Source organism: Arachis hypogaea, chromosome 14 (genome assembly GCF_003086295.3).
Source record: "Arachis hypogaea cultivar Tifrunner chromosome 14, arahy.Tifrunner.gnm2.J5K5, whole genome shotgun sequence".
NCBI lineage: Eukaryota > Viridiplantae > Streptophyta > Magnoliopsida > Fabales > Fabaceae > Arachis > Arachis hypogaea.
Window position 1 is genome coordinate 118708091 of NC_092049.1, and position 27135 is coordinate 118735225.

The following is a 27135-nucleotide window of genomic DNA, read 5'->3' on the forward strand; positions in this document are numbered from 1 at the left end:
GAAAGTAACCATTCTGTTCTTGCATATGTGGATTGTTTTAAGCAAAATGAAGAGTTGTTTAAAGAGGTTAAAAGACTTAAGGAAGACTTAGCCAAGTTTACACAAAGTTCCGAAAGTTTAAATCACATCTTGGCTAGTCAAAAACCTCTTTATGATAAGGCTGGGTTGGGGTTCTATAAATCTGAAAATTCACATTTTGAAAATATTGCTTCATCTTCTAATGATACAAGATTTCAAGATCCCACCTACTTTAATAAAACATCAACTCCAAGATTTTGTAGACTATGCAATCGGAATGGACACTTTCCCATTCAATGCTTTTTCGGTGAAAGAATGGTCGGTGACAAGGTTTATAAAATTGTTTTTGATTACAATGGCTTAGGACATAGAAGATGGTTTAACGTAAAAGGATCCAAAAAGATTTGGATACCTAAAGTTACTTGAGCTTGTTTTGTAGGTGTACCTAGCATCCAAAATGAAGGAAAATATGTGGTATATGGACAGCGGATGCTCTAGGCATATGACCGGAAAGACAACCTTCTTCATAAAGCTTGATGAATATGATGGAGGGCTTGTCACTTTCGATGATGATGCAAAAGGAAAAATTGTGGCTGTTGGAAAAGTGGGTAAAAATCTCTCATCTTGTATAAATGATGTTCTCCTTGTACATGGCTTGAAACATAATTTACTTAGTGTTAGTCAACTTTGTGATTTGGGTTTTGAAGTTATTTTTAAGAAATTTGTTTGTTTAGTTGTGTGTGAGAAAACTGGGAATGTTCTTCTTGAAGCTAAAAGATGCAACAATGTGTATGGATTAACTCTTGAGGATTTAAAGGAACAAAATGTAACATGCTTTACATCTTTTGAATCTGAAAAATGGCTTTGGCATAGAAAGTTGGGACATGCTAGTATGTATCAAATTTCTAAGCTAGTCAAAAGAAACTTGGTTAGAGGAATTCCAAACATTAAGTTTGATAAGGATCTTACTTGTGACGCTTGTCAATTAGGCAAACAAGTAAAATCATCTTTTAAATCAAAAGATGGAATTTCAACCAAACGGCCATTGGAAATGTTACATATTGATCTTTTTGGTCCTACTAGAACTCAAAGTTTAGAAGGTAAACATTATGGTCTTGTGGTGGTAGATGATTACTCTAGATTTGGTTAGGTACTTTTCCTTGCTCATAAGAATGATGTTTTTCATGCTTTTTCCACCCTTTGTAAGAAAATTCAAAATGAAAAGGATTTGAAAATTGCCCATTTGAGAAGTGATCATGGAAGAGAATTTGAAAATCAAGATTTTGAAAAATTCTGTGATGACTTAGGGATTTCTCATAATTTTTCATGCCCTAGAACCCCCCAACAAAATGGGGTGGTTGAAAAAAGGAATAGAAGCCTTCAAGAGATTACTAGGGCTATGCTATGTGAGAATGAAATTCCTAAATTCTTATGGGCTGAAGCTGTGAACACAACATGTTATATTTTGAATAGAACAATCATTAGAAAAGGGTTAAAGAAAACACCATATGAGCTATGGAAAGGAACCCCTCCAAATCTTAAGTATTTTCATGTTTTTGGATGTAAATGTTTTGTACTTAACAATAAGGAAAACCTTGGAAAATTTGATCCAAAATCATATGAAGGAATATTTGTTGGATATTCCACCACAAGCAAGGCCTATAGAGTTTATCTCAAGGAGCATAGGACAATAGAGGAATCCATACATGTTACTTTTTGTGATTCTAACTTAATTCCCAGTATTGTGAAGGATATTGATTCAGATTGTGAAGAGGCTGGAACAAATAAAGAAAATCCCAAATCTGTGCAAAGTGAAGAATATGTCAGCCCGGTTTTGTCTCGTCAGATTGAAGGAGACATTTCCATTTTGGCTCCTGAGCAGGCACGAGCAACTAAAACAGTGAGACCACCAGAAGATCATCAAAGCTCTACACCTGTCCAAAAGCCTAGAGAATGGAAGTCTATGAGGGGTTATCCTCATGACTTCATCATTGGTGATCCCTCTCATGGTGTAACAACAAGATCATCCACCAAAAGGCAAGCCGAACCTAGCAATCTTGCTCTCTTGTCACAAATAGAGCCCAACAATGTCAAACAAGCTCTTGAGGATCCATCATGGGTTAAAGCAATGCAAGAAGAGCTTGCTCAATTTGACAAGAATGAGGTTTGGACACTAGTACCTCATCTGGATGGTAAGAAAGTTACCGGTACTAAGTGGGTATTTAAAAATAAACTTGGCGAGGATGGACAAGTTGTTCGTAACAAGGCTAGATTAGTGGCCCAAGGTTACGATCAAGAAGAGGGTATAGATTTTGATGAGTCTTTTGCTCCGGTAGCTAGAATGGAAGCAATTAGATTGCTTCTTGCCTATGCCACCCATAAAGGTTTCAAAATGTTTCAAATGGATGTTAAGTGTGCTTTCCTTAATGGCTTTATTGATAGAGAAGTGTATGTGGCACAACCCTCCGGTTTTGAACAAAAAGAGTTTCCAAATCATGTTTTCAAATTAACTAAGGCTCTTTATGGTCTTAGACAAGCTCCAAGAGCTTGGTATGAAAGGCTTAGTGCCTTCTTGTTGGAAAATCAATTTCAAAGGGGTACAACTGATACTACTTTATTTATTAAAGCATCTAATGATGATATACTCCTTGTTCAAGTTTATGTTGATGACATTGTATTTAGATCGGCCAACATTTCCTTGTGTGAAGAGTTTGGAAAACTCATGACTAGTGAGTTTGAAATGAGTTTAATGGGAGAGCTTACTTTCTTTCTTGGCCTCCAAATTAAACAAACTCCTAGTGGTACTTTTATTTACCAAGAAAAGTATGCAAAAGAGCTTATCAAAAAGTTTGGCCTAGAAAATTCCAAAGCAATGGGTACACCAATGCATCCCAACACAAAACTTGAAAAGGATGATGATGGTCAAGATGTGGATGAAACAAGGTATAGGGGAATGATAGGTTCACTCATGTACCTTACTTCCTCTAGACCGGACATTGTCCAAAGTGTGGGTGTATGTTCAAGATTCCAATCTCACCCAAAAGAATCCTATCTCATGGCTGTTAAGCGCATCATTAGATATATTAAGGGAACTTGTGATCATGGATTATGGTATCCTAAATCTGATGACTTTTGTGCAGTAGGGTTTTGTGATGCAGATTTTGCGGGAGATAGAGTGGATAGACGAAGCACATCCGGCATGTGTTGCTTCCTTGGAAGCTCACTCAATATGTGGTCAAGCAAAAAGCAAGCCACAGTGGCTTTATCCACAGCTGAAGCAGAATACATTTCCGCATCTGCATGTTGCACTCAATTAATTTGGTTAAAAACACAATTAGAAGACTACAAATTAAAAATCAATAGTATACCCTTATTTTGTGATAATATGAGTGCTATAAACATTTCAAAAAATCCTGTTTTGCACTCAAGAACAAAGCACATTGAAATTAAATATCATTTCATTAGAGAACATGTGCAAAAGGGAACTATTGATATTCAATTTGTAAAATCTGAAGACCAAATTGCTGATATTTTTACAAAACCTCTCTATGAAGACAGATTCTGCACCTTGAGAAAAAGTTTGGGAATGTTTGATTTAAGTTTCATTGAAAACTTGTGAATTTTTAACTCTGTTCAGTTTTGTCTCGTAGGTTTGAACGAGATAAAAACGCAAGCTTGATGGAGGAGCTATGATCAAGGGGGAGGCAACGCAGATTTAAATTCTCATGGGCCCCACCTAATAATTCTTGACCCCACCATGGCAGTTTAGTTAGTTATTCCTTCTTTGAAAAATAAAATCACAAAATCCCTTGGATTGTCTTTTCAAATCTTGTTGGAAGAAGTATGTTGTTAAATCATATCTTTTCCTTCCAACTAATCCCTTGATTCAAGGAAAACTCTCTCTTTATCACTTTTTTGAAACTCCCATGTGGTTAATAACCGCGCCATTATGGTCATTAACCTCCCATCATCTCTCTCCAATCCTCATTTATTGCACCACTAACCTCCTTCCACCCTCCTCTCATTCGGCACTCACCTCTTCATATTCAACTCTTCATTTCTTCTACCATGAAAAAGAAAACTGCACTTAGGAGAAGTAACCGAACCCCCATTCCAAAAAACCCACCTTTTTCATCACCTCCAACCCATACACATATCCATCTCCATTCTACCTCCTCTTCTACTCATTCCCCTCCATCCAAAAGGACCGAAACCATGCGCCGTAAGGTTGTTGCCAAGAAAACATCTGGAAGAGGCAAATCTGGAAAGGCCAAGGAACCTAGTGTTGAAGAAGATGAAGACGAGTCTCACACCTCACCCCCTCAATCATCGCCGAAAAGATCCACCCCACATGCAAGGAGCTCTCAAAAGAGGCAGAAAAGCTTTGTGTTGCATGATACAAAGGAACCTGCAAATTTGGAGTCCACTTGAATTCAAGAACAAGTTTCACAAACCTCATTCCCACTTTGATCCCTCTAGGTTCTACTCATGTGCGTTCTATGAGTTTCACAAAGAGGTCATACTGAAACGACATCTCTGCCCCTCTTACTTGGTGAATCTTGAAAATCTGGCCACCAAAGGAATCAACTTTTCCTCTCTGTTTGATGCTCTGAAATGGACCTCTCTGATTCACATTCAAAAACTGGTTTACCTAGGGCTGGTCCAGAAATTCTATGCAAACATGCGTTTGATTGATGGCTCAATCTATTCTTACGTCAAGCGTGTTTACATCACTCTCAATCCTCAAACCATAGGTGCTGCTCTTGGGTATGAAGATGAAGGACCAAAAGTTTACATGATTGATAAATGGGATGATCAAGTAGGAGTCACACAACAAGCTGTCTTGCAACACATCTATGCAAATCTTTCTGGACTAGATGGATTAATCCCAACTCACAAAGCACTCGGCCCGGAGAACTCTCTATTGCACCGTATCATCACTCATATCCTCACTCCTCAAAGTGGTTCTCACCACAGAGTAACAGTTTCTGACTCTATTATCCTATTTGCTCTCATTACTTCTACCCCAATTTCATTTGCTTATATTATGATACGTCATATGTGGGAAGCAGTAAAGAATACTAAAAAGGCTAATCTTCCATATGGCATGTTCCTTACATGTATATTTGAGTACTTTAAGGTTGATTTGTCTAATGAATCTGTTAAGAACAAGGTTTCCATGATTAAAGGAGGAGGAGTTTCGGGCAAGAAAGCCAAGCGGTCTGTTCCCTCTGAACCATCTCTCAGCGATCTGGAGAGCCATCCTGAATCCTCAGATGTCACTCAATCAATCCGGGAAGTTCTCAAAGAGTTTCGCAACATGGCCAAGTTAATGCGTAAATCTCACAAGGCTGCCCAGAAGTTGGAATATGACCAGGAAAGGGCTTGGAAGAAGTGTCACGAAAGGGTTGGCTTCATGATTAAGAGCTTTGATGATGAAATGGGAACATGGGATTACGAAGATGATTCCGGTTCAGAGATCAATCTTTCTGATGATTAATGACTGTTTCTTTACTTTTACTTTGATGATATTGGCTCCATTAGGCTCAATCTATTTTTTTGTAGGAGCATGACTTGATATTCACTGCTCTATGATACTTTGCTACTCTCTTGTTACTTTATTATGGATATTTTGTTCTGTTGTTCACATTTTGTGCAGGTGCCCCTTGATGACAAAAGGGGGAGAAAAATTAGTTTCCAAAAATTGAAATTAAAACTAATGAAACAGGGAAGGATTTGCTGAAACAGGGGATGAAATTTTCAAATTGAAAATTTATGATCTCCCTTGTTTAAAGAATGCATGTTACTGTATTTGTTTCACTATGGTTACTGCTGTTGGAAATGCACTTGGCATTTGGCTTATAATGATGTCTGACAATATGTTTGTATTGATCATATGAATGCCTGATTGTTATTTCATTTTGATGAACATGCTTGTATTGAAATGGGAATATTCTTATGCATCTTGGTAAACATGTTGGTTTGAAAATTTATTTTTGGCAGTCCCTTTAAATTGTTGCCATGTTTTGATATGATCATATGTGATTCAAAATATTTTTCTTACTTGAATAATATGGCTCTAATATCTTGACTGAAAAATATTTGAAATTTTTAAACAACTTTGTTTTGTTGTATGGTTTGAGCAGTAAATCAGTTTATGATATCAAATGAGTTTTGATTATCAATTAAAACCGCTCATAAATCAAGTATTTAGCATCATCTACCATGCTAAATAACATTGTTCTTGAAGCTTGATTAAAATGTTACAGGTTAGTGCTTCCGTTGGTAAAAAATGGTATATATTAAGGGGGAGCCATGTGACATTTAGAAAGGGGGAGAAATTCAATCTTCAAAGGGAGTACTCATACTCAATTCTTTTAAATTTCTTTTCATTTCAATTTTAATAATGTTTGTCATCAAGGGGGAGATTGATGAGTTTGGAAAACTCTATTTCCAATTATGTGATGATCAAACATTATTAATAAAATCAGTTGCAAAAATTATTGATATTAAATTAAAATGATTAAATTAATTTTTGCAATGCAGGTTCAGTTTGGGCCGAAAAATAAAATTCTGGTGCAAGCCCAAATTACATTCAGCCTTTGGTTTTGATAATATATGATGAATATGGCTGATTTGATTTTTATGTTACTTGGGCCCAAATGATTTTGATTGCTTTAAGCCCAAGTTTGTTACATGCTTTCCCAACTGCTCATTGCTTGATCCAAATTTCATCAGGAAAGCAAATATTATTATTGGGCCAGATATTTAATTATTATTGCAACTAAGCCCAATTCCATGAGAGTTCCTCATACTTTGTCCGAATCCATGAAGCAAAGAAAAACATATCATCAAATGCTTCCAACGGATTCCATTACACTTCCTGAAAGGATTTCAAAGCTAATTTAAACATTGGGAATATAAACAAGTGAGAGAAGATTGATTTGACTAAGGGCATCATTGCTACACGCCAACTAAGGGAAGCAAAAGCAAGCTATTTTCAATTAATTAGTTTAACAACTTTGAATTGCTTTTCTTCAGATTCTTTCTTCTCTCTCACTTCTTTCTCTCTTCGGTTATTACACAGAAAATATTGGCAGCCATGGAAGCAAAAATGAGCTACTGAAAGGAAGAGAAAGTAAGCCTAAAGACCATCACAATGATGGCAAGAAAACATACTAAAATAAAAATGAGATGTGGCTGAGATTGTCACCAATTGTGGTTAGATTTGGTGAGGTTATCTTGAGCTCTTCATGCTCAAAAATGGAAGGTAAAGATTCGGCCAGCAAGGGAGATTCTTGAAGCATGGCTTGTCTTTGATTCTGCTCAACCACCACAGGAAGTAGCTAGAGTGGCGAAGTGATGGTTGAGGCAGAGATTAAAGCAGATGAAGTCATTATCATCATGAAGCATCAAGGGCCAAAAATCCATCTTGGAGAGCAAGCCAAGGATGGAGAGCTCGGATTGATGAAGGGTGATGATCAAGAAAGGACTAGAGGTAATTGCATGTTGGGTTTCGCATGGTTATCTCTTCTCTCTCTGTGTGGCCGAACCGATTTCTTGAAGGAAGAAGAAGTTGGCTTGGGTTTTTGGCTTCAAGTGTGGAGGCTTCTCTCTTCTATAAAAAGGGAGAACAGCCACTGTTTGGAGCAAGGAGTTAGAAGTAAGCAGTGAGAGTGCAAGGCACAGGATTCTCAGAGCTACCTAAGCTTACAGATTTTCTTCTCCTTCAATGTATTCTGTTTAGTATTTTTCTGTTTAATTTTGTCATGTCTTGAGTCTCATGGAAAAAGGAAAACAGTGAGGTTTGTAATGAAAAAGCCATAGAGCGAAAAAAGGCAGAGAGTGCAAAATTAAAAGAAAAAGCCATAGATGTCTTAGAGTTCCTTTGTTCATCTATGTTGTGTTTCATGATTCTGTTGGAATCCCCTTGTAAGTTGGGTTAGCACTTTACAGTTTGTAATCAGGTTGATTATAGTGAAATTCCATCATTGTTGTGATGGAGACTGGATGTAGGCTGCACTGCACTTAGCAGCCGAACCAGGATATATCTGGGTGTAATCTTCCTTCTCTCCTACTCCATTTCTGTTTTCTACTGCACAGGAGCAAAAACCAAAAATGTCTCGTGCCAAGTGACGAGACAAAATGAAAATGTCTCATGGCTAGGGACGAGCTACAAACAGAAAAGTCTCCTCTAAATCCAGCAAGTGTTAGCAAGCAAAAAAAAAAGGGCTAAGATTCAACCCCCCCTTCTCTTAGCCACTGAAACCATCAATTTATATAATCAAATAAAAGCCTTGATCAGGGGTAGATTAATTGGAAGTTCTATCATTATTGGATTTTTCCAAGTGTAATCTCAAGAGGTTGTTGTTTTCACTTAGTTAACCCTCTAAATAAAGGAAAGTCAAGTGATTGAGCTAACTCTTATTCACAAGTCCTAACCTACTCCTTATGGAAGGATTAGCGTTAGCAAATAGAGAATTAGCCAACAATCTTCCAATTAAAATTAACACTTGAGTATTCCAACTCAAGAGTCTCCTTTTAATCAACCCCCAAGTCAAGTTAGGAGTCTACTCCATTGATGTGAAAACTGCTTGCACAAATTTAAAAAGGGAATAAAAGGAAGACATGATAAACTGAATAAAATAATAACTGAAAATTAATTAAAGGTAAAGATAGTTCTTTGCATTAATAAATCCCAAAACCATAAACATACGTATCTGAACAGTGTTAATAGGTAATCAAAGAGTAAAGGAATAAGAAAACAAACTAGAATAATGAAACTTCAACGGAGGTAGTGACTTTTCTCAATATCCAAAGCAAAAGCATAAAAAGCATAAAAACTATCAATGTGAAGAAAACCTAGAGGAAGTGTGATTTCTCTCTAAGATTCCAATCTAAAAACTAAAAACTATCCGAATGAGAATGTGTTGAGTCTCTGCTTGTCCCCTGGCTCTAGTCTGTGTTTCTGGGCCGAAAACTGGGTCCAAACTCGGCTCAAAATCGTCCTCAGCGTTTTTTGCGATTTCTACAGGTAGCGCATGTCACGCGTATGCATCAGGCACGCGCACGCGTCGCCGTGCAAACTCCAATTCACGCGCACGCGTGAGCCATGCGTGCGCGTCACTTCTCGCTGGTTGTCTCCTTTATTTCTTGTGCTCCTTCCATTTTTGCAAGCTTCCTCTCCATCCTCTAGTCATTCCTGCCCTATAGAGCCTGAAAACACTTAACGCACAGATCACGGCATCGAATGGTATAAAGGAAAATTAAAACACACAATTTAAAGACTTAGGCAACCATAGAACAAAACTAGGAAGGGATTGTAAAACCATGCAAATTGTATGAATAAGTGTGCAAAGACTTGATAAAACCATTCAATTGAGCACAAGATAAACCATAAAATAGTGGTTTATCAGTGACGTTCTCAACGGTGTCTTCATCATCAACAGTAGAGCGTCACGTTCGTTCTCCAGCAACAGCACCGTGGCGGCATCTTCGTCGTCCAATAGTGGCACCATTTTCTCTAGGTATTCTCGCTAATATGATCTCTCACTCTCCTCCTACCTTGTACCTGTACCTGCAGCATTGGCGCCCTTTGAAGCCGAAGCTGCGGCTTCGTTCCCTTTCGCTCATTGCCTTGGCAGAATCAATGGAAATGTACATTCGCCCTCTCACTCATTTGGAAACTGACACTAAAGCTAATGCACATATTGTCTAATTTGAAGACATTTGTTGCTGATTTATGGATGGTTTTGAGATTTGATTTTGTAACTTGTTGATTGTGGTTGAAAATGTTTAGGTTTTAGAAATTTGTTGATTTATGGAATTTATTGGTTCATAGAATTTTATTTTAAATTATTAATACTAAAAACTGTATGCCGTATAAAATTCTGTTTAGAAAATAAAAAATTTAATGTAAAAAAAAAGATAGACCGGCCCACTAATTCATTTTTTAATGGAGAGTAAATAATAAGTTCAGATCATATCACTTTAGTGGAATGGGCTGGCTTGTTTTGTTTTATGACGGATTTTGACGGAATGGGATGGCCACTTTGCCACCCCTACTATTTAGTCACACTGAAAACTAAAGTAGATGCTCTTAAGCTATTTAATAAGTTTTGTTTGAGTTAGTTGGTTGGTTAGACTAGAAAAAGGTGTGTAATAATTAGATAGGTTGACGAAAAGGAACATGATTGTAGTAGTGTGTCTTTGTGAAGAGTCCAAACCATAGTTATAAAACCGAACCGGACCGGCCAGTTCGGTAAAAAAACCGATGAATTGAATTCTAAGTCAGTTTGGTTTACTTTTTAAACCGTACAAGGAATAAATTCGGTGTGAACCGATAAGAACCGGAAAAAATCGGTCATAATCGGTGAGAATTGGTTGGTTTGAAAAATTTTTCAAAATGTTGTAGGCAAGGTTTGACCCAAGAATCTTAATGTTGCAGCATCTTCCCCTTGCTACTCAACCATTATGCTTTTCGTTATTTGTATAACAAATAGTAATTATATAGTATACATTCAATTACATAATTTTATAGATATCTAATTTAATTTAATTTTGTATTCTCTATTTTTCGAATTAATTATATTTTAATTATGTATCATTATTAATATAAATATAAATTTCACTAAAAACTTATTAATCTACTTGATCTATTTCAATGCTAGTATTGTGATTAAGGTTATTTGTTTTGATACTAGGATTAAAATCTACTGATATTATAGTTAGATGATAGGCTTTGTGAATTAATTGTTATTCTTATTGTGTTAAATTAAGATATTATTGTAGTAGTACTAATAAATTTTATACTTTTTTATATTAGTTATTTTTAGAATTTGAGACTTGATTCTTCATAAAATGTTAGTGAATATATGTATTTCAAATTTTAGTTTTAAGTTTTTGGCTATTTTATATTTTTTATTTACGTGAGACCGGTTTTACCAGTTCAACCAATGATTTATCAGTTGAAACAATAAACCAGTGAGCTAGTAGCTTGATCGATTCGATCACCAGTTCGATTCTGACAACTATGGTTCAAACTATGTCTTAGAATGAAATAAAAATGATTAAACTATCAAAATGATAAGTCTCTGAAAAATTTTAAAAATACGATAAAATATAAAATATTAAATATATATTTTAAAAATCAAGTTTTAATGTAATTTTTTACAATTATTATTAAAAAATAAGATCTTTTATGTTTAAAATTTTGTGAAATGAATTTTTTTAATTTTTTTAGTATGAATGATCACATTTTTTTTTAAAACAGAAAAAGAAAATTTTAGAGATCAAATCTTGCTACTAATATTTTTACAAACCTTTTAAATATTTATTCAAATGTTATTACAAAAATTTAGATTTAACGGATAAGTCATTTATTAAATATTTTTTTCATGGCATTCATCTCTGTTTTAATCAAGATTTATTCAAGGTTCTGAAAACTGAACTGGTCATCGAACCGCTTTAACTACTGAATTACTGATTTAATAGTTCAATCGATTCAACTGTGGTTCAACCAAAAGAACTGTTTTATAATAAAATAATAAATAAAATATAAATAAACACATCAAAATATAGTTATAATCTAATATAAACTTTAAAATATCATTCAAATTAATGCTACATTCTTACCTAAATATTACTAGCAACCTAATAGCAACAAACATGAAAACAAGAACCATCTCAATTGCAAGAATCACAACAACAATTTAACGAATTAACAAGTACAAAATCAGAATAGAAAATCCAACAACCTAATAACAAAAAACAAAGACAATCTCAATCTCAAGAATCACAATAACACCGGTAATTTAGCAAATTTACAAATTAACAATTTGAGAAGAACAAAGCAACCCAATAATCTCAACTGCAAGAATCACAATAATTTAACGAACTAACAAGTACAAAATCCAAATAGAAAATCCAGCAACCCAATAACAAAAAACAAAGACAATTTCAATCTCAAGAATCACAATAACACCAAAAATTTAGCAAATTAACAATTTGAGAAGAGCAACGAAACCCAATAATCCCAATTGTAAGAATCACAATAACTATTTAACAAATTAACAAGTACAAAATATCACAAGTTCACAAGAACCCACAACAAACCACTCCAACCCAATAATCTCATAAGTAAAAATTATTCGATAATAATTCAACCTAGTAACAAGTTACAACAATAAAATTCACAACTTAACTAACAATAATTATTCATAATTATTCAATAATCATTCAACAAAGTTCACAGTTCAGTTCACAATTCACAGAAAAATAAAAAATCTAAATCATAAATATAGCTCATAGTTCACGGTTCACAATTCATAGAACTTCACAGTAACAACAAATTATTCAACTATACTTACAAAAAATTACCTAGAAGCTATAAGTCTTGAATAGAGCATGCAAGAGGGAGACCCCACGACAAGGTTCACCTTCGAATGGGCTTCGAACGGGCCGTGGCTGCAGTGGAACAGAGCTGGTGCCGATGGCACAATGGCTGTACGACGGAGGCTTCCACGTTCGCACGGTGGTTGCGCAATGAAGGGGAAAGAAGGTTGCGACGGCTGTTGTGCGATGGAGGGGAAGTGAGGGAGCAGGTGGTTGCTCTTCAAAGCTGGAAGTTCCGATGGCGGCGGTAGTAGGCGGTGGCTTTACGAAAGTGAGGGAGGACCAGGAGCTCTGGACTGAGTGTGAGAGACAAAGAGAGGCTAGCGGGTTCTAGTTCTGGAGGCTAGGGTTGGACTCGAGAGTGGAGACTGGAGTAGACGAGTAGTGGAGGAGTTAGGGTTCATTGATTCAGAATCAACCAAACGACGCCATTTGCTTCCAATGCAAAATCAAAAATTCGGCCGGATCATAGTTCAGTTCGACCGGTTCGACGGTTCAATAGCAGTTTTTAAAATTGGCTGTATTGGCATTTAACCGATCTATTTTTTTTAACAGTTTACGATTCGATCGGTTCAATCGGTCGGTCCAAACCAGTTTTTACAACCTTGGATTTATTAGGCTCTTTTTCATACTATTTTACTATTATCATTATTGGTTCGTTGTTTTCTTTTTTCTTGCATGGCATTCATTATCAAGATTCTATTATCTTTCAATCTATCTTGTTATAGGGTACATTGCTAATTAAAAGTTAACCAAGTATTTTGTATCTGGTTTGACTTATTTGTTTGTTTCCTTTCAATATTCTTTAAAGTGTTAATATACCATATTTTTACTTAGTTTAATTAGGAAGAATTGAAGATTAGACAAGGGGTTGGATATATCATAGGTTAACATGCCAAAATCATATTTTATTTATAATTAATCTCCTTCTAATAAATTAATGGGTTGAATTATAAAAAAATATTGTGTTAAAATTTTTTTGTCAATTTAGGTCAATATTTTTTACCAAGTAATTACACCATAAATTTTAGCTATACTTTATAAAAAATTCGTGTTAAAAATATTTATTATTTATTATCTAAAATGTGACTTATTAGTACTAATATATAATAAATATTTTTCAGTTTGAACATCATGATCTTCGCATAATAATTATTGTACGTTTAATCAACTGTCATTGCAACTAGAGAAAATCATGAGTCATGACGTTGACCAATAATTTTTTGAAATATGCATATAAACAATTAGATATAAAGATATTACCAGTCTAGGCTATTAAAAAACTTTAGTTATTGAGTATTTATATGTCGAAATAATATTTTATCTATTTATTATTTGAACAACTACTATTTCATACAATTAGTATGTTTTGCTAATTGTATTTTCTTTAAAATAATTAATTTATATTTTATATAACATCTTTAAATTAAAGTATGACATTTAGAAATTGTCCTCTTTCTTTATATCATTGTCTTCTTTTTGTTATAAACATCATTTGAAAAATTATTTGATAGTCAAATATATGATTGGCAGATTCTATAAAAAATTATGTAATATATTAATATGTGTATTTATACATCAATACAAAAAAAAGTTTTATAAAACCCATACGATGTAACGAAGTCTTAGACAAATCTTTAAACAATTAGTATATATAATCAATTGTTTTTTCTAATAAATTAATTGAATAATACAATCAATCAATTATTTTCTTCGATCAATCAATTGGATGGATCTCTCAACCAATCAATTAGATAGATAATAAAATCGATTCACTTATATAAAAATTGGCTTTTTGTTCGTAAAACAATTGATTGTTATAGAAAAAAAAATCTTTTTTCACCAATCAATCAAATTTCTTGGATAAAAAATAGATTATTTTACAAGTCTTCACTAATCAATCAATTTCTTAAATAAAAAATCGATTAACTTACTAGCAATTACAAAAAAAAAAAATCTTCGCTAACCAATCGATTAACTGAATGTAAAAATCGATTAGTTTATGTAAAAAGTAATCTGTTCATCAACCAATTGATTTTTTCAATAAAAAAATTGATTGGATTTCTATAAATTGTGATTTTTGCAACTGTGAAGATCGCATACCTGCAAATTCATAAATGATGATCGTAGATGCAGCAAATTGATAATCACAATAGAAGGAGATTCATAAACCATTACAATTATAGAAGTGGATAAATGAAAAATAAATTGATGATTGATTGAGAAATTGGTAATCTTAAGATTAAAAAAGATAATCAAAATAAAATTGAAAAAGAGATTGAAGATAAATATTCATAAAACTAAATGATAAAATTTTAGAAATAAGATAGACGATAATTGATGAATAATAAAATAATAATTTATAAAGTAGATAATAAATTTTATAATTAAATAATATATAAAAGATTAATTAAGATTTTTTATTTAAATAAAATAAAAAATCAATATTATTAGATTCTCTTGAACCAAATTTCAAAACATAAATTCTCTATTTCTATTAATATATAAATCGATTCACGTTTTAAAATTTAGTTTAGGAGAATCTAATAATATTTTTTTTATTTCAATAAAAAGCAAGGTTCTGAAAACCGAACCGGTCATCGAACCGCTCTAGGTACTGGTTCACTGGTTCATAGGTTCAACTGGTCCGACCGTGGTTGAACCGTAAAAATCGTTTTATAATAAAATAATAAATAAAATATAAATAAGCACATAAAAATATAATTATAGTCTAATCTAAACTTGAAAATATCATTCAAATTAAAAGTACTACATAAACCAAATGTTATAATCTCATTCAAATACAAATTCAAAGTTCAAAAGTCAACAAACAAACAACCAAACATAACATAGCAGCATCAAAATGAGCCAAATTTGTCATCAACCATCAAAATCCTCCATAATTTGTTGCAGATTTGCGTCATTGATTTCATCACCTTCATTTCCACTACTTGGACCAGAAAAAGCAAGTGGTGCAGCATAAAATGTACTAGTACTACCACCACCACCACCTTAATCTAAATCAGCATCAATCTCATCTAAGAAAATATAACACATTATCAATAAATTAAAGATCAAAGCTATTGTAATTTATTATATGTTTAATAAACTATAATACTCACCAAGCAAGTCTTCAATATTACTTGGAAGATCAGGCTCTTTTTCAACAACCTCTTCCGTCACCCAAAAATCAACCTTATCAATAGTTTCAATATCGATTGGATCATATTGGGACTTTTGCTTTCTTTTTTTTCTTTCATTCCTAACAAATTAAATACAATATATAATAAGCCTAGTATATTAGCTATACAAAATCTAATGATATGAAATGAAAGGATGAAATATAAATTACCTGGATTTAAGACGCAAATTATATGTAACATACACAATATCACTTAGCCTATCATGCTCCAATCTATTCCTTCTTGCTGTATGAATTTGATCAAAAAGACTCCAATTCCTTTCACACTCTGAAGAAGCAGATGCTTGGCTAAGAATGCGAACTGCCATTTTTTGTAAACATGGAGCAGAACTACCAAATAACCTCCACCATTCATCTATAAATTACAATCCCATATCTCAAGTATTAGTTATCAAATTAAGGAAATCAAAACATAAAATAAGTAAATAACTAAAGCTTATTATCAAACAGATATTATTACCAGGTTGAAGTTTTTTTGCAGCTGGAACAACTTCAGGCCTATCAAAGCTTTCCTTTCGATCTCTATATATGTGTATTTCTTTCATTGCCTCAACTGAATCTAAATTATTAACCTTGCAATGCAATGTAACAAGATCAAGTAAAGCTCGCATGACATCAGGTGATTCTCTATAATTTTCAGAAAAAAAGCAATCAGGATTCAAGAAATAGGCTGCTGCGTGAAGATTTTTTTTCAAATGTTTGTCCCATCTTGAGTTGATAATCTCTGTGTAAGGTTGATATGCACTCTTCCTATGCTTGAACATTTCTTTGATTCCATTTTCTGACCTCAGCATACCTTCATAAACAATTCCCAATGATGGTTTATCATCGGCATCTACCAACCTCAGCAATTTAATCAACGGACTCACAATTTGGCATACAGTAAAACAATCATCCCAAAATTTATTGTCTAGGATAATTGCACTCACAGCTCTCCCATTAGCACTCCTTCCTAATTTGTGTCCGGTAAAGTGTGTATCAACAACCAATTGTTGTAATTCCGATTTGCGCTCAAAGATACTCATCAATGTGAGGAAGACAGTGGCAAAACGAGTTGCACCAGGACGAACAATCTCCCTCCAATCCTCTTTTTGTCTTAGCCAGGACAAGAACACTGTATGATTATATACAAACACGGTAATCTTCGAAGCACGTGTTGCAAGGCTAGAAATATGTAGCATGCTGCTTATATCTTTTAGAATAAGATTCAAGCAATGAGCAGCACAAGGTGACCAGTGAATATTTTCAAATTTCTTATTAATAAGCCTACCAGCAGCAACATAATTCGCAGCATTATCGGTCACTACATGAACAACATTATCAGGTCCAATCCATTCAATCACCTCTGAAAACAAGTCACACAAGCTAGAAGCATTTTTAACCATACTTGAGGCATCTACAGATTTCACAAAGCACAACCCTTTCGAACAATAAACCAAAAAATTAATCAATGTTCTTTGCCTTTGATCTGTCCAACCATCAGCCATGAGAGTACATCCAGTTTCTTTCCAAGCAGACCTATAGCTATCAACAACCATTTGACACTCCCTTTTGAGATCGGCTAATAAATTAACCCTCAAAGAGTCATAAGAAGGACCTTTATAACCAGGCCCAAAGCCAGCTACACCATCCAACATATCTTGAAAAAAAGGTGACATAACCGCATTGAAAGGAATCCTACAATCCAAAAGCCATCTAGCCACTCGCTTATCAACTTCATGAAGTGCCTCTTTGTTTTGAAACACGCTTTTCAGACTTGGTTGACTTCCCGGAGTTGTTCTTGGTGCAAACATAGGAGGAATAATGATTTTTGCTTTCTTTTTTGGATCGCCTCCAACAACCTCCTTAGTTGGTAACTGACTCGGAGTTTGTTGTTCCTCTTGCGCTATTGCTTCATCAATTGCATCCTCACACTCATCGGTACCCTCTTCGTTGAAACTTACTTTCCTTTTACTAGTTTTACTTTTTTGAATCTCTTTCAACAAACCCTCCATTTGTTTTTCTACATCATACGGGACCTTAGAACACTTCTTTATGTCTCCACCTATCTTCGCCAAATGCTTTTTCATTCTATTAATTCCCCCGCCCCCAAAAGTACTCAAACAAAATAAGCATTGGTAATGCGGCTTTCCATTTATATTCTGTAAAGCAACGTATCTCCAAGCAGGATCAATTTTCCCCCTAACACTAGAAGTTTGTGACTGATTTTCGCTACTCGCGGGAGGAAGAGAACGTTCATTCGAAGCAGAATTATTTTCAGCATTATTATTCCTAGGTAGGTCTTGGTTGATACTTTCTTCCATACCTAAATATTACCAGCAATCCAACCCAATAATCTCAACTCTCAAGTTCACAGCAAATGAACAAACAACATCCAAATTCCAAAATCAGAGTATACAAACAACATCTCAGGTTCAAAAAATTCAGAATTCAATTCACAAAATCATCTCTCAAAATCAGAGTATACAAAACCAGAGTTCACAATGACAAAATCATGTCACAAAATCAGAGTTCACACTATCAGATTTTACAAAATCAGAATTCACAAAATCAATTCATATTTCATCACAGTTTCATGACTTCATCATAGTTCAGTCAGTTCACTCATAACAGTTTCAGAGACTCAGAGTTTCATCAAAATTCTTTGTTCACAGAGTTCACAGAATATCAGATTTCATCACAAAATCATGTTCATAACTAAATTAAAAAATAAAAATTACCTGGAAATGAGGACTTCAGTTCTTCAACGCTGCTGAGTGCTGACGCTTCTCTATTGCTTTCTCTCAGAGGCAGACGCTGACGGCGAAGTGGCTGAGGGCGCTGACCGTGCTGACGCTGCTGAGGGCGCGACGCTGCTGAGGACGCGACGCTGCTGAGGGCGACGGTGCTGAGGGCGCGACGGAGGTTGGTGCGTTGAGTGCTTCAGGCGTTCTGTCTCTCACAGTGGTGGCCGGTGGGTCGTGGTGGGTCGTGGCCTCGTGGCCTCGTCGGTGTTGTGCTGTGGGAGTGGGAGTGTGGGACTGGGACGCTGGAGGCTGGAGTGAAGGCGAAGCACGAAGTGACGAAGGAGAAAAGGGAATTAGGGTTCCCACATTGCAAAACGACGACGTTTTGCTGGCAGCTTAAAAAACCGGCCGGGTCCCGGTTCGGTTCGACCGACCGGTAACTGGCCGGTTTGTCGGTTCAATGCCGGTTATCAAATTCTGCGGTTTTCTTTGTTGACCGAACCGCTTTAGTGTCCGGTTCACGGTTCGACCGGTTCGACTAGCCGGTTCGAACCGGTTTTCAGAACATTGATAAAAAGCCAACTTTTCATTACAAAAATAATTTGTTAACTTAATATTTTTTTTTACCTTTGACATACACATTGCTTGTTTAAAATATTTGGGAACAAATAAAAATCAATTTAAACGAGTCAAAAGTTATCGTACTTTATATTTATTAATTATCTATTCTATTATATAAAAATTGGATTTCTATACTTAATGATGGAGCTGACGTGACATACTTCTGAGAGTGTTTCTCAATTTATTTTATTTAAATTTGTAAAGTAAATCAATTATAACTAATTAATGATATCAATTAATTAATTTGATTAGACATTCAAATTTCACAATTAATTATACCAATTATTAATTTAGTTAATTATATTAATTATTTGATTTGATTTGATTTGATTGGAGTAAATATCAAATTATTTTAGTAAATAATAAATATGATAACAAAATATATGAATTAATTTAATTAGTTTATTTTTTTTCAATGTCATCTATTTATACGAAATCATAATGTGTTTTTTACTTATTCCTTCTCTTTTCTCTCTTTCTTTCTCTTTCTCTTGTGTTTAGGGTATAATTTTGTAATTTATTTAATTTTTATTTCTTTTATCACTACTTATACATTTCATTTTTTTATATTTTTTAAATATTTTTGTCTATTTTAGTTGTTCATTATTAGGCACATATTTTTTTCCTTCTAACTTTTGATTAACAAAAGATATGTGTCTTTTTTACGGTATTTTTAAAAAATCTTACTATAATTTTGTTTTGTAATATTCTCTTTTATCATGTGTACTTTATGTGTTTAAGGAGCTGACTTAAAGTTATAATATGATATATAAAATTATAGTATGATTTACAGTATGCTAAAATATTAGGACATTATCGTATAGATATTTTTGAATTTGTTCATTAAATTCAATCATATAGGATCTTGAAAATTATACAATTATGTAATTATTTATTTTTTCATATAATTATTGTATTGGTCATTTATATTAGTGAGACTATTTTTATTATTAATATTTATAAATATACTGATGAGTTTGAAAAACTCTAAATTAATATTTGTGATGACTAAACATTATTAATGTGATTAATTGCAAAAATATTAATTCATATATGTTGATTAAATTAATTTTTGCAATGCAGGTTCTGCTTGGGCCGAAAATAAAAGAAATATACAGCAAGCCCAATTTGATTAAAAAAAATATTCAGCATTGATATAAAACTACTTTTGATCCTAGTGGCTAAATATTTTTGGGCCAGATTGAATTGTTTTTACTACAAGGCCCAATTATAATTTTTGCTAATAGACCAAGGCTTGGTCCGAACTCATTAAGCAAAGAAAGCAATGTTTCATGCTTTTAACGGATCTCATGCTTTACCATATGATAGAATTCAAATCTCATTAAAGTGAAGTTAATAAATGCATGGGAACTATGAGAGAGAGTGTCATTGACATGATTGATGGCATTAATACTACACGCCACTCAGGGAAGTAAAAGCAAGTTATTTTCAATTAATTTGATTAAACTCATTCAATTGCTTTTCTTCCAAAACTCTTCTCTCTCTCTCATCTTTTCTCTTCTCTTTCGGTCATTACACAGCAAACCATGGAAGCTATAGCAAGCTACCATAGAGAAGAAGAAGCACGCCTAAAGACCATCAAAATGATGGCAAGAAAAAACAAACCAAAAGTATGTAGTGGCTGAGATTCTCACCAAGAATGGTAAGATTTGGTGAGGTAATCTCGGGCTCCTCATACCCAAAAAGAAGAAGATATCGGCCAACAGAGAAGAAGAATCTTGGAGAAGATGGCTTGTCTCTGATTCTGCTCTAACGTCACAGGAGGTAGCTACAGTGGCTACGTGATGGAGGAAGCAGAGATTGGAGCAGATGAAGCTATCATCATCATGAAGCATCAAGGGCCAGAAGTTCATCTTGGAGAGCAAGGAAGAGATGAAGGGCTCGGATTGGTGAAGAGTGGTGACCAAGAAAGGACTAGAGGTAATTGCATGTTGGATTTTGCATGAGTTATCTCTTCTCTCTCTCTGGCCGAACCGGTTCTGTTTGAAGAAGAAGAAGATTGGCTTGGTTTATTTTGGTTTCAACCTTGAAGGCTTCTCCCTATAAGTAACGGTGAACAGTCAGGGTTTGATTCAAGGAGTGAGAGTGCAAGGCACAGAGTTCTCAGAGCTATCTAAGCTAACAGAAGTTTTTCTCCTTCAATGTATTCTGTCTTGTATTTTTCTGTTTAATTTTGTCATGTCTTGAGTCTCATGGAAAAAGGCAAACAGTGAGGTTTGTATGAAAAAGTCATAGAGCGGAAAAAGACAGAGAGTGAAAAATTAAAAGAAAAAGCCATAGATGTCCTTAGAGTTCCTTTGTGCATCTATGTTGTGTATCATGATTCTGTAGGAATCCCCTTGTAAGTTGGGTTAGCACTTTATAGTTGAAAGCTTGGCAGTGACCAAGTCAAGTTCAGATTGGGATTAGATTCTGGACTTATCCTAGATAGGAAGGGTAGTTCCTAGGGAGAATTGGTGTCTGTAATCAAGAATGGTTATAGTGAAATTCCATCATATTTGTGATGGAGACTAGATGTAGGCTGTACTGCACTTAGCAGCTGAACGAGAATATATCTGGGTGTAATTTTCTCTCTCTTCTACTCCATTTCTGATTTCTGCTGCACAGGAGATAAAACTGAAAATATCTCGTGCCGGGTCATGAGATAAAAAGAAAAGTCTCGTGGCTAGGGACGAGACAAAAACCAAAAAGGTCTCCAAAAGTGAATTTAAGGACCAGCAAGAGTTACCAAGTCAAAAAGGGGCTAATATTCAACCCCCCCTTCTCTTAGCCACTGAAACCATCAATTGGTATCAGAGCTTGGTCTCAAAGAGATCAAGCTTTGCAGCTTGGAAAAAAGATCCAGATGGCAGAAAATAGTGGCTCAAATCTGGTATCCTACAACCTGACCGAAGGACAGTCAAGCAACAGACCTCCTCTTTTCAATGGGAAAAATTATACCTATTGGAAGGAGAGAATGAAGATCTTTGTGCAAGCAGTGGATTACAGACTTTGGAAAATCATCTTGGAAGGTCCTCAATTTCCAACCACCACAAGTGCTGAAGGAGTAGTCTCTCTCAAACCCGAAGCAAGCTGGACCGAAGAAGACAGAAAAAAAGTGGAGCTCAATGCCAAGGCTGTCAACTTACTAACTGTGCTATCAGCTTCGAGGAATACCGACGGATATCACGATGCACAGCGGCAAAGAAAATCTGGGAAAAACTTCAAATCACTCATGAAGGAACCACCATTGTGAATAAGACCCGGATAGATATGTTAAACAGATAGTATGAAATGTTTGCAATGAAGGAAGGAGAATATATTGATGAACTGTTCGAACGGTTCAACATCATCATTGTTGGCTTGGATGCTATGGGAATAACGTATCCTGATTCTGTGCTTGTGAGAAGAGTGTTGAGATGTCTCACAAAAGAGTGGGAAACTAAAGCAATAATTATTTCTGAGAGCAGTAGTTTAGATTCCATGACTTGTGATGACTTGAGAAGGAACTTACTTGCTTTTGAAAACACCTATTTGAAAAAAGCAATGTTCTGAAAACCGGTTCGAACCGACCGGTCGAACTGGTCGAACCGTGAACCGGACACTAAAGTGGTTTGGTCAACAAAGAAAACCGCAGAATTTGATAACCGGCATTGAACCGACGAACCGGCCGGTTACCGGTCGGTCGAACCGAACAGGGACCCGGCCGGTTTTTTAAGCTGCCAGCAAAACGTCGTCGTTTTGCAATGTAGGAACCCTAATTCCCTTTTCTCCTTCGTCACTTCGTGCTTCGCCTTCACTCCAGCCTCCAGCGTCCCAGTCCCACACTCCCACTCCCACAGCACAACACCGACGAGGCCACGAGGCCACGACCCACCACGACCCACCGGCCACCACTGTGAGAGACAGAACGCCTGAAGCACTCAACGCACCAACCTCCGTCGCGCCCTCAGCAGCGTCGCGCCCTCAGCAGCGTCAGCACGGTCAGCGCCCTCAGCCACTTCGCCGTCAGCGTCTGCCTCTGAGAGAAAGCAATAGAGAAGCGTCAGCACTCAGCAGCGTTGAAGAACTGAAGTCCTCATTTCCAGGTAATTTTTATTTTTTAATTTAGTTATGAACATGATTTTGTGATGAAATCTGATATTCTGTGAACTCTGTGAACAAAGAATTTTGATGAAACTCTGAGTCTCTGAAACTGTTATGAGTGAACTGACTGAACTATGATGAAGTCATGAAACTGTGATGAAATATGAATTGATTTTGTGAATTCTGATTTTGTAAAATCTGATAGTGTGAACTCTGATTTTGTGACATGATTTTGTCATTGTGAACTCTGGTTTTGTATACTCTGATTTTGAGAGATGATTTTGTGAATTGAATTCTAAATTTTTTGAACCTGAGATGTTGTTTGTATACTCTGATTTTGGAATTTGGATGTTGTTTGTTCATTTGCTGTGAACTTGAGAGTTGAGATTATTGGGTTGGATTGCTGGTAATATTTAGGTATGGAAGAAAGTATCAACCAAGACCTACCTAGGAATAATAATGCTGAAAATAATTCTGCTTCGAATGAACGTTCTCTTCCTCCCGCGAGTAGCGAAAATCAGTCACAAACTTCTAGTGTTAGGGGGAAAACTGATCCTGCTTGGAGATACGTTGCTTTACAGAATATAAATGGAAAGCCGCATTACCAATGCTTATTTTGTTTGAGTACTTTTGGGGGCGGGGGAATTAATAGAATGAAAAAGCATTTGGCGAAGATAGGTGGAGACATAAAGAAGTGTTCTAAGGTCCCGTATGATGTAGAAAAACAAATGGAAGGTTTGTTGAAAGAGATTCAGAAAAGTAAAACTAGTAAAAGGAAAGTAAGTTTCAACGAAGAGGGTACCGATGAGTGTGAGGATGCAATTGATGAAGCAATAGCGCAAGAGGAACAACAAACTCCGAGTCAGTTACCAACTAAGGAGGTTGTTGGAGGCGATCCAAAAAAGAAAGCAAAAATCATTATTCCTCCTATGTTTGCACCAAGAACAACTCCGGGAAGTCAACCAAGTCTGAAAAGCGTGTTTCAAAACAAAGAGGCGCTTCATGAAGTTGATAAGCGAGTGGCTAGATGGCTTTTGGATTGTAGGATTCCTTTCAATGCGGTTATGTCACCTTTTTTTCAAGATATGTTGGATGGTGTAGCTGGCTTTGGGCCTGGTTATAAAGGTCCTTCTTATGACTCTTTGAGGGTTAATTTATTAGCCGATCTCAAAAGGGAGTGTCAAATGGTTGTTGATAGCTATAGGTCTGCTTGGAAAGAAACTGGATGTACTCTCATGGCTGATGGTTGGACAGATCAAAGGCAAAGAACATTGATTAATTTTTTGGTTTATTGTTCGAAAGGGTTGTGCTTTGTGAAATCTGTAGATGCCTCAAGTATGGTTAAAAATGCTTCTAGCTTGTGTGACTTGTTTTCAGAGGTGATTGAATGGATTGGACCTGATAATGTTGTTCATGTAGTGACCGATAATGCTGCGAATTATGTTGCTGCTGGTAGGCTTATTAATAAGAAATTTGAAAATATTCACTGGTCACCTTGTGCTGCTCATTGCTTGAATCTTATTCTAAAAGATATAAGCAGCATGCCACATATTTCTAGCCTTGCAACACGTGCTTCGAAGATTACCGTGTTTGTATATAATCATACGGTGTTCTTGTCCTGGCTAAGACAAAAAGAGGATTGGAGGGAGATTGTTTGTCCAGGTGCAACTCGTTTTGCCACTGTCTTCCTCACATTGATGAGTATCTTTGAGCGCAAATCGGAATTACAACAATTGGTTGTTGATACACACTTTACCGGACACAAATTAGGAAGGAGTGCTAATGGGAGAGCTGTGAGTGCAATTATCCTAGACAATAAATTTTGGGATGATTGTTTTACTGTATGCCAAATTGTGAGTCCGTTGATTAAATTGCTGAGGTTGGTAGATGCCGATGATAAACCATCATTGGGAATTGTTTATGAAGGTATGCTGAGGTCAGAAAATGGAATCAAAGAAATGTTCAAGCATAGGAAGAGTGCATATCAACCTTACACAGAGATTATCAACTCAAGATGGGACAAACATTTGAAAAAAAATCTTCACGCAGCAGCCTATTTCTTGAATCCTGATTGCTTTTTTTCTGAAAATTATAGAGAATCACCTGATGTCATGCGAGCTTTACTTGATCTTGTTACATTGCATTGCAAGGTTAATAATTTAGATTCAGTTGAGGCAATGAAAGAAATACACATATATAGAGATCGAAAGGAAAGCTTTGATAGGCCTGAAGTTGTTCCAGCTGCAAAAAAACTTCAACCTGGTAATAATATCTGTTTGATAATAAGCTTTAGTTATTTACTTATTTTATGTTTTGATTTCCTTAATTTGATAACTAATACTTGAGATATGGGATTGTAATTTATAGATGAATGGTGGAGGTTATTTGGTAGTTCTGCTCCATGTTTACAAAAAATGGCAGTTCGCATTCTTAGCCAAGCATCTGCTTCTTCAGGGTGTGAAAGGAATTGGAGTCTTTTTGATCAAATTCATACAGCAAGAAGGAATAGATTGGAGCATGATAGGCTAAGTGATATTGTGTATGTTACATATAATTTGCGTCTTAAATCCAGGTAATTTATATTTCATCCTTTCATTTCATATCATTAGATTTTGTATAGCTAATATACTAGGCTTATCATATATTGTATTTAATTTGTTAGGAATGAAAGAAAAAAAAGAAAGCAAAAGTCCCAATATGATCCAATCGATATTGAAACTATTGATAAGGTTGATTTTTGGGTGACGGAAGAGGTTGTTGAAAAAGAGCCTGATCTTCCAAGTAATATTGAAGACTTGCTTGGTGAGTATTATAGTTTATTGAACATACAATAAATTACAATAGCTTTGATCTTTAATTTATTGATAATGTGTTATATTTTCTTAGATGAGATTGATGCTGATTTAGATCAAGGTGGTGGTGGTGGTAGTACTAGTACATTTTATGCTGCACCACTTGCTTTTTCTGGTCCAAGTAGTGGAAATGAAGGTGATGAAATCAATGACGCAAATCTGCAACAAATTATGGAGGATTTTGATGGTTGATGACAAATTTGGCTCATTTTGATGCTGCTATGTTATGTTTGGTTGTTTGTTTGTTGACTTTTGAACTTTGAATTTGTATTTGAATGAGATTATAACATTTGGTTTATGTAGTACTTTTAATTTGAATGATATTTTCAAGTTTAGATTAGACTATAATTATATTTTTATGTGCTTATTTATATTTTATTTATTATTTTATTATAAAACGGTTTTTACGGTTCAACCACGGTCGGACCGGTTGAACCTATGAACCAGTGAACCAGTACCTAGAGCGGTTCGATGACCGGTTCGGTTTTCAGAACCTTGGATAAAAGATTCAAAAAAGAAAGGAATTGCTTTTTCTTCTGTGACTAACCCCCTGGATGATGAATCCAGTGATAATTCCTCTGAAAATGAGTTTGTGTTGTTTGCCAAAAAATTCAGGAAAATAGTGAAGTTCAGCGAGAAAGGCAAAGGAAGTAGCTCAAGAAAACTGAAGAAAGATCTTAGCAAAGTGACGTGTTACAATTGTAAAGAAGCTGGGCATTTCAAATCTGACTGCCCTAAGTTGAAGAAAGAGGAGAAGCCGAAAAGAGGGAAGAAAAGGGACTGATGGCTACATGGGAGGACTTGGAGAATGACTCAGACGATGATGAAGAATCCGAAACTAAGTCACAACCATGTCTCATGGCAGATCACATAGATCAGGTGTGCCTAGCATCCAAACGGAAGGAGAATATGTGGTATATGGACAGCGGATGCTCTAGGCATATGACCAGAAAGACAACCTTCTTAATAAAGCTTGATGAATATGATGGAGGATTTGTCACTTTCGGTGACGATGCTAAAGGAAAGATTGTGGCTGTTGGGAAAGTTGGTAAAAGCTTCTCATCTTGTATAAATGATATTCTTCTTGTAAATGGTTTAAAGCATAACTTACTTAGTGTAAGCCAATTGTGTGATTTAGGATTTGAAGTTATTTTTAGAAAATTTGTATGTTTGGTTGTTTGTGAGAAAACTGGGGATGTTTTATTTGAAGCCAAAAGATGCAATAATGTGTATGGAT

General features: G+C 35.2%; 2 protein-coding genes across 2 annotated transcripts; one reads left to right on the top strand and one right to left on the bottom strand.

Annotated features, from left to right (window-relative positions):
* Positions 1 to 15423: 15423 nt before the first annotated feature.
* Positions 15424 to 17916, bottom strand: LOC112743010 (uncharacterized). Its single transcript, XM_025792243.2, has 4 exons — positions 16074 to 17916; positions 15764 to 15968; positions 15534 to 15664; positions 15424 to 15449 (listed from the first exon to the last, which is right to left on the bottom strand). Exons 1-4 carry the CDS (start codon positions 17914 to 17916, stop codon positions 15424 to 15426), a joined length of 2205 nt encoding a protein of 734 aa, XP_025648028.2.
* A 5549-nt stretch (positions 17917 to 23465) lies between these two features.
* LOC112743011 (uncharacterized) lies at positions 23466 to 26090 on the top strand. The gene is made up of 4 exons (XM_025792245.2): positions 23466 to 25308; positions 25414 to 25618; positions 25718 to 25848; positions 25933 to 26090. The coding sequence occupies exons 1-4, from the start codon at positions 23466 to 23468 to the stop codon at positions 26088 to 26090; spliced, it is 2337 nt and encodes a 778-aa protein (XP_025648030.2).
* Positions 26091 to 27135: the final 1045 nt, after the last annotated feature.